Raw genomic sequence first — 12,940 nt, forward strand, 5'->3', positions numbered from 1 at the left:
TGAGCATATTCGGTGTAAAGATCACTTAAAGATTTCTTATCTTCAAACAAAATAAGAAATGGATATAGATTTTGATCCCACAACAGAAGAAGGTAGAGAAGATTTGAATACTACTGTAGACGAAGATTATGATTCTCTTATTCCAAACGATGGTGAGGGAAGAGAATCATGGAATGAAAGGATTTCAAATAGATTTGGTAGAGGTGCAAGCTATGTGAGTAGGAGGTTGATTGATTTATGGAAAACACGAAACCCTGGGAGGGTTGTCCCCGAATACATGGAATTACAGAATATGGGAGGTTCTTCTTCAACGGACACACTTAGGGTAAACCTTTTGTTATCGAAATATCCAGATCTTGATGAAAATTTAGTTCAGATTTCAACGGATGAAAGAGGAAAACAATTCATTTCCTTCTTTTCTGCAAGAAAAGGTGGTTGGACTAGACCAGAAAGGTTGTATAATGAGGATAAAACGGTGCGGAAGAGTGTTGACACCAAAATCAGATCCGGAAAGTACAAGCAAATTCAGATTCAACTCGATGAACTAGACGCTACAGCTAATACACTCAGAGAAGAAGAAGAGAGAAACACCGAGCAAATGAGAAAAAATAATGAGGAACGAAGTGAAACAACTAACCAAGAAAGACTAAGAGCTATAGATCGTAAAAATGAAGAGCTCAGCGAAAGAAATTCTGTCATAGATGAGACTTTGGAAGAGAATCAATTGGGGAGAGAAAATCTTGAAGAGAGAATGTCGTTGAAAGATCGTGTCAAAGCGATTTTTAAGAAATACGGATTTACAGTCGCTGCTGTTTTAACTGCCACTGGTGTTATAGTTGGTGTTATTGTAAGCAATCTGAAAGCTGGGCTGACTAGTGTTGCAAAAGGTGTTGGAAATGGTCTGAAAACAATAGGCAAAAAATTAGGAGAAATACTCCCAGGAATGGTTGGTGCTATAGCTAGTTTCATATTTAGAACGGCAGGTGAAGCTGTTGGCTTTTTAGCTAAAAACGCTTGGCTTCTCATCGTCGCCGCCGTCCTGTATTTCGTAGAACGGTTTAAAAGGAGACGTAGATCATAACAAATGGTGATACTCTACATCGAAGGGAACGTTGGTGACTTTACCGTCTATTTAAAACACCCTATTGAAAAGCCACGGTTTATTGCGTTGCGAGGTTGTACGTTTTATAATCATTGCTGGAATAATCTTTCAAGTGAGGGAACTGTTTCCGATGGTGAACACATTATCCTTAGGATCCCTGCGGGGCGGTATACGATCGAAACGCTAAAACGTCAAATAGATGAGGGTTTGCGTCTTGGTGAAAAGCCAATCTCTATTGAAGACTCGTCACTCGAAGCTCACCGAAACGTCGTGTTGAATGAGCCGCTTGCCTGCCTGTTAGGACTCAAGACCAAGGAGCTGGAGGCAAACACTCAACACGAGATACGGATGAAGGGTCTTGAGGCTATTTTTATCCACTGCGACCTTGCGAACGCGTCTAGCTCCCTCAAACAAGGGGCGCCCTCACAAATCCTAGCATGTATAGAGCTTGATAAAGGAAAGATAAACTTTAGTCCACACAGTCCGATACAGCTTAGTACCACATCAGTCGGTTACGTGAGTAGTCTCCATTTTAGTGTAAAGGACGGCGACGGAAATACAATAGAGAGTGGCCTCTACCCGATACGTCTAATCTTAGAAATTACTTAAAGAATAGCCTCTCTCCATAATAAAACTATGGAAGAATACAATTCAATCTACCCAAATGTACCACAACGTGGTGATAACTTCAGACTTCAAAAGACCCACGATGTTTTGGGAAGTTTGGAACAAGAAGTTAAACATTATGAGAATGTGAGGAAAAAGTATAAACGGGCGCAGAGCGTGTTTTCAAAGGTAAGTGTGGGCTTAGGACTCGCATCCGTCATTTTTGGGTCTAGTGGTTTAGGAACTTCTCTGTCAGGTTTGGGTATCGTCGTTGGGGTCCCGTTAGGTGCTTTGGCCGGTGTTTCCGGTCTCACGTCTGTAGGCTGTGCGGCGGTTTCTAAACGACTGTCACGAAAAGTCTCTAAGCACGACCAAACGGCGGCGGTGGCAAGGGCAAAGGTGAATAGCATACATGATTTGGTTTCTAAAGCTTTGAAAGACAACAAAATATCAGATGAAGAGTTTTCATTGATCTTGAATGAGGTGGATAAGTTTGAGGCTCTAAAGCTCCAGATTCGTCAAAAGTCGGGAAGAGAGGACGAAAAAAACGTAAACATTACCAAGCTGAGGGAAACAGTAAGAGAAGAGATTTTGAAAGACCTGGCGAATCGACCCGCTCGGTAAAATTTCTGTTCGAAAGAACCCCCGTTGGATGGATCTACGAATTGAGATATGCAAAGAACTGATTTAAAAAAATCTTATATGTTAAATGAAGAACATATAAGATGAAGTTTACAGAATTTGTGAAAAGGTACCCTTACTATTCACGCTTTAGGTTCTCCGCCGACGAGCATGGTGATGTGCAATTCGTTTTCAATGGGGACGAATACGATCCATTCGACAAGAATGGGAATCTAGTCAAAACGTTATATCACTTCCCTGGTAATAGCTGGAAACCCGAGAATATCCAGGATTTTCTGGTCACCGATGACGCACAGGCATACAAGGAAACGATTCAGCAACTGTTTGGATTTCCAAAACAATATAGACTAGACGCGCGTGCAGAATACAGAATACAGAATATCGCCATGGGACGAAAACCCTACGAAAAATAACTACGTCTCTTTTGATGTTTTTATAACACCAAAGGTGAAGACACACTTTGTTTTTAGGGACATATTCACCGACAGCGAGCTAGTATTCAGAACAGCAAAGGAGGCTAGTAGGTGGCTCGACGCCCCGAACCTCAGTTATTGGAGTCAAGCCTTAAATTTTGCTATGTTTTGCGCTACTGCTGTATGTGGTGTGACGCGTGACATGATTGACGACTCTCAAGTGGGGTCGTTCTACAGATTTCATATCATTTTCACTATCAGACGAATATTAAATGAGCTACATACATACATACATACATACATACATACATAAACTTTATTTAAGTGTCAAAAGTGTTTAGCTAAAAAAGCTAATTGTGGACACTATAAAAAATAAATAGTCAGATAATTAATAAATAGTATGATTTAGAATCTAATCAAGCTATATTTAAAATATTAAAAATATTATAGAAAAACTATACGTATTATACATATTAATATAATATATTATATACACAAACACTATATAGACGAACTATCACAGGCGTAGATACAAGTAAACAGACATGTGTATACAAATAGACACAAGAACAAACAAACAAACAAACAAGCAACATATAAATAAATAACAAAACAAATTAATATAAAAATATGATACAAGGGTGGTGCACACTCCTCATGTGCCCGACCGCCAGACAGCACACGGGACCACCCCACGTGCCCACCCCACTAGGATGAGCATGCGATGCAGTCACATGCGCCATCCAGCAGGCCAAGCACATCAAGAGTGCGCACTCCCGTCCTAAAAGCCTGTAGGCTGGTCTTATTACGAAGTTCCTGACTTATTTTACCCCAAATATAGGGGCCTAGAAACCTTATGCTGTGTCTACCATATGTGATTGTATTAAATCTTGGAACAGGAAAATCGCTCCTCAAGTTGTAACTCCTGTCTTGCTGAAAAAATATACTTTGAATATGCTCAGGAGCTAGGGAATTTCTAACTTTGTACATTAATATAAGAATGTCTTGTAATCTTCTATTCTCTAAGCTTGACAATCGCCCTCTCCTTAAAAGTTCAGCATAAGTGTCAGTTCTGTTATTAAATATTGCGCGTAGAGCCCTCTCTTGGACTCTCTCTAACTTTCTAGCATCAGCGGCTTTACAAAAGTGCCATACCGTGTGACAATATGTGAGATTGGGTAAAATTGCTGATTTATAAAGTTGTAATTTGGCGTCTACTGGGATTAGATTTCTAAGCCTTACCAACACACCAACTTTTTGGCTTGCTTTCTTACATATTTCACAATGTCCTCTTCCTAAAGATAAGCTCTTTAGTTGGAATAAAAACTTCTACAGCGAAGCAGCTTACCAAAAACTAAGAACAGAATTCCGAACTGGCAGCGATTTCCGGTTCCTTGGACCGATAAATCATGGGTTAGGAAATGTTTATAACTACGATTATCACGGATTGTCATCTTCTAACGACAAGTATAAACCCTATGGTACCATTGACCAATTACACGACGAATGGGATGCTGCTAAAAGCGACGACGAACACATGAATCACTTTGAGATCGAGTACCTGAAAGACCCTAGAACCGAGTTTCAGTACGAGTGGTTCTTTCCAGAAAAATCAAAGGGACTAACCAAGGCTGGGTTGTCTAGGATAAATCAAAGCATAGAAGCCTTTGTTTATTGTATTCTAGGCGCACAAGTTCAAACTCGGTCGTCAATCGTCGGCGATAGCGGTTCAGCCCAAGAAACGAAACAAGTCTTTTCGAAACTCTTTGAAAGCGCAGTGATAGAAAACGATATATCAAAAAGTATACAAAGGTATCAGTTTGCTTTACAACAGGCGAGGCAAAAACTAGACTTGGCTTTCGCCCTCGGTTGTTGGTTGAGCCCATCGTATCTTGTGATAAATAACAACACTTCAATCGCTGGTTATAATAACAAATTACAAAAAGCCACTACTGATATGAAATTGGGGCTAAATCCAATAAATAACGAGATAAAAACGATCCCGAAACATAATATGGGTCATTCAAAGATTGTGTTACCTCATACCGAGTCAGTCACGGCTCACAAACCGAAACCTGAAGCGAAAACAAACCCAAAGCCGGACGTGACTAAACCCTTGAACACGCAGCACGAAAATAACCTTGTCATGATCACAGCCTTCACGGCTGGTTTAGCTTGGTATCTATTTCGGTAGCATGTGAGATGCACGTGGACGGATGTGACGTATCACAAGAAAACAATACCTGTTCACGTGCTAAACAATAGACTGCATACCAGATCTCCCTAACAACCACGAACTCTCGATGTAGATACAAAACCTATTTTCAGAACCGCTCGTTGTTGGGGTGGTTAGGAATGTATGACGTCACATCATCATACGAGCCTCTCTTGCGAAGTAGGGTCAGAAGCAATACGCATTTTGTAACGCGAGACACGTTACAAAACTAACTGGATCAATATTAATTTTCGCTACACGTTCTACAATGATGCTTTTGTCTGCCGTGTTTGCATATTTGAGACCCTCCGCATAACTTACAAAAGAATTTCTGTTTGTTGTGCTCACATATCCCTTTCCCCTTGCAGTCTTTACAGATATATCTCACTCGTCTGTGCTCACAAATACTACTACCATTGCAATCTCTACACCGCGTTTTTCTCCGATTATGGGAGCATATTTGAGATCCGTGACAATCTTTGCAATAATATTTTACTTTGCCGTGAGGACATTTATAAGTGTTAGGTGTCGGTTCATCAAGAATATTATGTGGTGGTGGTGGCTGCTCTTCAGCCGTACGTTCAACCGTTTGTTCCTCCATTTTATCAAACTGTTCACATCTTTAAACCGCTTTTCAATTTTTTTAGATGTGAGCTAAAGTCGGCTGGTAGTACGAGGTGTTAAAAACCAATCTACGAACGGTAAACTATCCCATCTTGACCGTTCGAACGTCTCGCATCGCGTCCCTAACCTTTCCTCTTCTGCCCACATCATAAGATACATCTGGTAGTCCAACTCGCGAACGAAATCTCTATCAACCACAAAGGTTTTACCTCTAAGAAACGAGGCGAATACATCACCACCCTCGTCAATCAACGGGAAGATTTCACGCCGCGTCTCGGTATCATTCTCACCGCCAAACAGTCCAAGGTAAACTAAAAATTTCACTTCGCGCGGGAAATCCCGCACGGTCGGCAAGCCATACTCGTTACGACTCTCGTCTATGACGTATCGACTCTCGTTCATGGCTTGCTGAATCCCCGTCTCCATCATGAACTCTAATGCTTTCTCTCTGAACCTCGATCCTACACTTAGGCAGTAGGCATGAAACGATTCGCACTCCCTCCTGTGATCTTCATAATCGAAAGATTCTTCGCCGGAGAGCTCTTTGTATCCAATACTCATAATATTCAGGTCACATACGCATAGCTTATCGCTCACTAACGGTCTCCTACATACTGGACAGGTCGCAGAGCGGAGTCTAAGCACACATTTCAGATGATTTCCGTGCCCGCATTCTAACTCGGCGCTTGTTTCTTTTTGCACCTCCTCTAAACAAATCGAGCACAGGATGGGTTCTTCGGGACTACCCGACGGCGGTGGTGGCTGCTCTTCAACCGTACGTTCAACTGTTCGTCTCTCCATTTTATTAAACTGTTCACGTCTTTAAACCGCTTTTCAATTTTTTGACACCACATACCAAAGCATGTCTCTCACGCCTACCCATCGAAACACTCTTCCAACATTTCCTTCTCTTGCTCATCAAGACACCAATCCCAAAACCTATCTGGATGCCAAGTCTTGGGTAAAAGCTCGTCCTCAAGGTCCCTGAGAAATCTGCGTTTGTGGTGGTACTTGAACAGTTCCTCGTGTATAGCGTCCCACCAAAGACCTCCACGGCACAGCGCCACGGTCTTATCGAAACCACTCTCGCGCTCCCACACCTCGGCTTCTTCACCAAAGCCGCCCTCATATGCCTCCCACATTGGTTTCTCAAAGTCTGTCGCACCCCAACCCTTGCACAACTCGACGACGTTGGCGTGACCGTGCTCCGCCGCCCATAACAGGGCCGAGTTGAAGTTCGTCGCGCCCCACTCTTTGCACAGCTTGACAATTTCAACGTGTCCGTCCGCAGCGGCGGACGCTATGGACTCGTCAAAGTTGGTGGCACCCCACTCTTTACACAATTTAACGACCTCAACGTGACCGCACTTCGCTGCTTCAGACATAGCCCAGTCAAACTCCACAGCGCCCCACTCTTTACACAGCCTAACGATCTCGACGTGCCCACCAGCCGCCGCGGACTCCATAGCCAAATCAAACCCCGTCGCGCCCCACCCTTTCAAAAGCTTGACGATCTCCACGTGACCCTCACCCGCCGCGTCCTGTATAGCCTTGTTGAAGCTGGTGGCACCCCAATCTTTACACCGCTTGACGATCCCCACGTGACCACATCGACTCCCTACACCTCTTCAAGTACCCGGTGTCTCCACGCCTCGCGGCCTCCCACATTGACAATTCCGACATTATTTATTGTACCGCCCACGTCTTTAAACCATTTTTTCGAATTTTTTTAGATGCGCCAATTTACATCTACTCCGAACTGATAGTTTTCTGGAAATCCTGATTTCTCTGGAAATCAGGAAATATCATACCACATCAGGTGTACCCAGGACTGTAGCCACTTCTTTCGCTTTCCTACCGATGGTTAACTCGGAGATGCCGGCTCTTTCGGAGAAATTTTTAAGCGTAATATCGATCTTTTTTTGCCGTATCCAGTAATAGGTTAAAGCGGCCGCAAAGGATTGTGGGCGAGCGCGATTCAACTTAGACGAGCGATTCTTAGTCCTGTAGTAAAGCTGAACTACCTCCTCCTTTTGTGTAAGAGAAGCCGAGAATCTACCCATCACATCGTGAATGTGATGCACAACGGTGGGAGACGCCCCGTGTAGTAAGTAATCTTTAGGTGCGCTAACACTAAAGATTTTTAGACCCTTAAGGCAACTCTTCTTGCTCAATCCAAAAGTTTCCATCAAGTTTTTCGGTGTCTGACACTTACCGGACATCTTGTAGGCGTAGTAGATGCATGCAAAGACGATCGCCTTCCGCGGGTCGCCGCGAAAAATCTGGCCCCTCGTCACCTGAGTGTATATCTCGTTAGCTTTGGCTACAATTACCCCACTAAAACCCATGTTTTCCACATCCTTGTCAATATTTCTATCCTCAGACCTACGTACCTGGACCCGACTTGGATTCGAAGACCGTTTGCCGTCGGAATGTCCGTAAAAACGCCATTCCCTTTCGTGCGCGATCACGCGCTGCATCTGTTCCCCACACTCTAAGCAACTAGTGACCCCGTTTTCTGTGACTAGGTCGTCATGATTGCAAAGGGCGTCACTACTACCCTCGTCTCCCAAGGAGGCTCTACTAGTCTCGTATTTGGCGAGGGCTTGATCAAACAGTGCAAATCCCGACACGAGAATGGGGATGTTAACCTCAGGCATCGGTCCGTCGAGAGTATTATGTGATGGTGGTGACTGATCTTCAGCCATACGTTCAACCGTTCGTTCCTCCATTTTATTAAACTGTTCATGTCTTTAAGCCACTTTTTCAAAAATTTTTTAGATGTGAAGCCGAGAGGCTAGCCCCTCGAGCTCCCTCTGGGTGTGATGTGTGTGGTTGCTAAGACTTTCGAAGGGGTCCGCGTGGGGGGCGGTGGGGTCTAAAGTCTACGCACACCTCCGCCAAGCCTTGGGACAAACGACAGCTAAACCCTCTGCCTAGGTGCGATACGTGACAAATGATTGGCAGGTGGGCGTGGCTATCACGTGACAAATGATTGACGGGTAGGTGTGGCCGTGTTCGCGCATGCAAGAGATCTTTGGCGAACTCGCGCATGCGCAGACCGCGATCAAAAAAACTTTTGCGCGATCGATCAAATCTTGCGCCAGCTGCGCCAAAACACTACTACTAAAGCTGCGGTCTTGGGCTGTCAGTAAAATAATCCAACATTGATTTGGGGGAGGGGGTTTGGTGGGAGGATATCAAAGTCACTATGCTACATAATTTAGATTTCCATTTGAAACTACGTTTAGGGCGTTAAATTTTTCATCATTTTTGTCGCTGATTGTGGTCCCGTGGCGCATTCAGTCCAAGATGGCGGCGGGTGTGATACGGGAGTATCAAAATCGTACATCTCATCATCTTTTGATGGCACAAGAAACTTGGTTATGTGAAACAAATTACCGTAAAATGACAAAAGCGCAACGGGTTATCAGGTTGTTTATCCACAAGCCTATTTTGTCGTTATTAGTTGATACACATCTCATGAATGTTTAGAATTTCTGCTATAATGATATTCGCAACCTCTTTATTCTTATATTTTGGCACAATATTTACAACAACAAAAAAACACGTATCGATTATTTTCTTCATGATTTTCCGATTTCCCAATTTTATAGAACTCGAAACGATATGATAATATTCGCAGCTTCTATTCTTATATTTTGGCACAATATTTAAAAAAATACATGTATCAATCATTTCTTCTTAATTTTGTAGTCTGTTTGGCTCTCATATCAATCAATGGCAGTGTTTTTTCCAAATGGTCTAAAAGAGCCTGGGGCGAGCTCACGGGTAGTACCCGAACCCCCTGTCCAAATCACGGGCAAACCAGACGAAATGTTCGTGTCTGTGTACCGAATATATCTGTTTTAAAGCCAATTTATTGGAGTTGTTGTCATAGATTGATCTGGTTCCGTTTTAGCCGTGATTCATTTTCCTCTCTTATCTCGATTCACCTTTTCCCCACTCGTAATAAAATACAACAGGGTAGGAAGCTCCACGAGCTGGCATTTACAACTTCCACTCTTTGATATTCGATACACGAACATTTCGTCTGGTTTGCCTGTGGTCTTATTCATGCTGTTTTGAATTTTGCTGTGTTAGAATTAGAAATACACAAGTGATCATTAGGTTATCATGAACACAGACAGTTTTATTCTGCAGTTTAGAAGGCTTCACACTGAACATAACAATACTTTCTTACTGTCTGAGACTCAAGTGAGACTTAACTTGTTATTTAGGCTGAATTCAGGCTGGATGTTCTTATAAAAATGTTCTTATACATTCAAAAAAAATATATTACAAGAGTGTACTGCTTTATTGTTGGTTTTTTATAGCCTGCAGCAAGTAGAACAATCGTGATTAACTGCCAAACCAAGTTTGATTACAGTTATTGTATTTAGTTCAATAGGTCTGGACCTTTCCCGTTCGGGGATAGCGCCTAGTCAATCATACCACCTTGACCAATCAAGATGCGATTCGTCTATGCGTTTAGATGGACGATTGACAATAACTCATTTCCGGAACGAGACCAGGGCTTGTTCTCGGTTGTCGTGATGCTTCGTTGCCAGGGGCGTACGCAGTCTTTAGCCCTGCAGTCACTTATTGGCATAACGAGGGGTAAAAATTCAAATGTTTACCCCTTCGGCTTCAGTTTTATATATATGATGAGGATAAAAAAAAACCATAAGTTTCTTTATCATGGTAGTCTACAAATGATTTCCATATTGTTATGTCGGTCAGTGCCACGCGACGACTGAAGTCCTATTTCATATCGAGGATGACAGAGGATCGTGTAATATTCTCAAAAGTCTGACGCATTGACGCCAATTTCAAACCCAAAAGCGGGAGCTATGAAATCTTCACGGGGATGCGGGGCCAGGCCCTCATTCAGCTTCTGAATGCTTTGACTGCAACTTGTTAAAAATTACCCCATACGACCCTGGTTGCACGCTAGCTTTTCCGCGCCAGACCAGCGAAATACAGAGAAAAGAGGCCTCTGCTAGCAGGGAAGAGGCTACGAGTTTTGGCTATAAATAAGAGCTAGAAGTGGCATTGATTAAGAGAGTATCAAACTGACCCTGAGCTTGACCTGATCACGTCTCGAACAGTATTGGCGACAGATTTGGGATTTGAGTGTTGTAATTCTCTGTCGATAATCGTGAGAAATGATTAGAAGACACTAAGAAATACCGGCACGTGCAGGCAAATCACGTGTCTAGCCACGGTAAGCAATGATCCCATTGTTAAGGTAAAGCAAAGGTTGATTTCTTAAAGCCGCATTATCACCAGTTCACTTCCGACGGAAACCTCGACCGTTAAAAGACAAAAAAATCTATTACAATCCGAGATATTTAACATGCCATCCGCTCTAAATTATCAATCACATCCTCGAAGAAACTTGCAATAGGAATCTGCTTTCAATATTTTGAATTTTTTTTTTTTGCGTTTTCCTTTAAAACGAGATTGTTAACGTAATCCACCGGAAGTAACCTGGTGATAATCGCCGGCTTTAAGTGCGCACAGTCAACTAGCTATAGCAGACTGAAGAGTGCTATAAATTAAAGGGATGCAACGCGGCCAACGCGGCCATCACGATAAAGAGAAATAACACATTCCTAACAAAAGTAACGCAATCTTATTTATTTATTTATTTTTATTTATTTATTTATTTATTTATTTATTTATTTATTTATTTATTTATTTATTTATTTATTTATTTATTTATTCATTCATTCAATCATTCATTCATTCATTCATTCATTCATTTATTTATTTATTTATTTATTTATTTATTTATTTATTTATTTATTTATTTATTTATTTATTTATTTATTTAGGCTTCTACCACTCTAAAAGCGGTAAGGTTGACACAACAGAGCACGGCTCCAACTCAAGTGTATGTTGTTCTAGAACCATAACACGCTAAGTATTGTGTTTTACGCAGGAGTTAATGTTTCAAGGATCATTAAGGTTGCAGGCTTTCCCTGTGTCCCGCCCACGACAGCTTTCAGGGATTCCAAGAGTATGTGTATGTTCTTTTGCATATAAAAAAACACAAACAAGACAAATGGTATATTGAGTTTAAACTAGAAATCTTAATGCAATAATTGCAAGTTTCACAAAACAGGTGATAAAGTTACAATGTTACTTTATGTCATGTCATGTCATTCGCCTCACAATTACACTCCTCCTTATTATCCCCTTATTAGAAATATGCTTAATGATCATTCTTTAGATGGTTACGAGGCTAATAGTGGCACCTTTCAAGGCCCACTTGTTGTTAACGGTCTTCTTTCAATAACAATTCCAGCATATTTTTTAAAGGATATAAGTCAGACGCAACGCCTTAGTCGCGCCAGACGAGAAAGAGGAACGAACCTGCTCACATCTCAACTACGAACAGTACATTGCGCTTAACAAGGGAGATTCTCTTTATCGGAAGCGTTTGTCAATAATGCATCATACTAATGAGAGCTTGTTCTTGCTCAATTCAAGTTCAGAGCACAACCATGGTGTGTCACAGTACGTCGAGTCGGTCCTGCTGCACACGCTACGCTTATTTTTAGTCACCCTTATTATCCTCGTCTCGCTTGTCGGAAACCCTCTTTTGCTCAGAGCGGTGTGGATCCAAAAAGGACCAAAGACTATAACGTACTATCTCGTCAGTAACCTAGCGCTTAGCGAGATGGTCAGCACGAGCTGTTTGCCGTTCCTGTTTGCATACATGGAATTGAAGAGCTGGCCATTTGGAGAAGTCGCTTGTCATATCATAGCGCCGTTACAACAGCTCGCAGGGTTAGTTGTTACTGGAACGCTATCCGCCCTCGCCTTCTACAGATGCAGCGTCGTCTTGTGGCCACTCAAAATTCGAAGAACGCGCTTCAAGAAACTCTCTGCTTTGGCTGTCTGCTGTGGACTGTGGACTTCCTCGCTTTTTGCTGTTGTGCCTCTTTTCATGTATAACAAAGTGATTGATACAACCAATGGGGTGTCTTGGTGCTTAACGATGTTTCCCGGGGACAAACTTCAAGACTACCCGTCTAAGCCTTACCGTGTACTTATTCTATTCCACTTCATGCTCAATTTCGTAGTCTCGGCGGTAATCATGGTGGTATCATATAGCATTATCCTCCTCCGCCTGGGTTTCTGCCCCAAAATGCACCTTTCCACCGACAAACACCGGGATGTAAAGTTGACTGTTTACACTAACCCATCTAGCACAGAAACATGCACAGAAGCATTTGACATCGACACGAGCCCTAATGTGAAACCTAACAAAATAGCTCAGCCGCAGACAAAAAAGCATGATGACTCTTATCAGAGAGATGACGAGAC

At 42.4% G+C, this 12,940-nt stretch overlaps 1 protein-coding gene and 1 long non-coding RNA gene across 2 annotated transcripts; both read left to right on the plus strand.

The window, feature by feature from the left end:
* The first annotated feature begins 2,036 nt into the window (after positions 1 to 2,036).
* Positions 2,037 to 4,992, plus strand: LOC125561835. The gene is made up of 2 exons (XM_048726376.1): positions 2,037 to 3,044; positions 4,047 to 4,992. Exons 1-2 carry the CDS (start codon positions 2,927 to 2,929, stop codon positions 4,955 to 4,957), a joined length of 1,029 nt encoding a protein of 342 aa, XP_048582333.1. The 5' UTR covers positions 2,037 to 2,926; the 3' UTR covers positions 4,958 to 4,992.
* Positions 4,993 to 5,155: 163 nt separating this feature from the next.
* On the plus strand, positions 5,156 to 8,359 carry LOC125561836. The gene is made up of 2 exons (XR_007307520.1): positions 5,156 to 5,908; positions 8,131 to 8,359. It is a non-coding gene; the product is annotated as an uncharacterized LOC125561836 (long non-coding RNA).
* Positions 8,360 to 12,940: the final 4,581 nt, after the last annotated feature.

This window comes from Nematostella vectensis, chromosome 4 (assembly GCF_932526225.1).
Source record: "Nematostella vectensis chromosome 4, jaNemVect1.1, whole genome shotgun sequence".
NCBI lineage: Eukaryota > Metazoa > Cnidaria > Anthozoa > Actiniaria > Edwardsiidae > Nematostella > Nematostella vectensis.

What these genes read in the sequence shown, in the direction of transcription:
- LOC125561835 (XM_048726376.1), top strand. Translation starts at nt 2,927, where the DNA reads ATGTTTTGCGCTACTGCTGTATGTGGTGTGACGCGTGACATGATTGAC. An exon ending in ACGAATATTAAATGAGCTAC is followed by an intron (nt 3,045 to 4,046) that starts ATACATACATAC and finishes TACATATTTCAC; the next exon opens with AATGTCCTCTTCCTAAAGAT.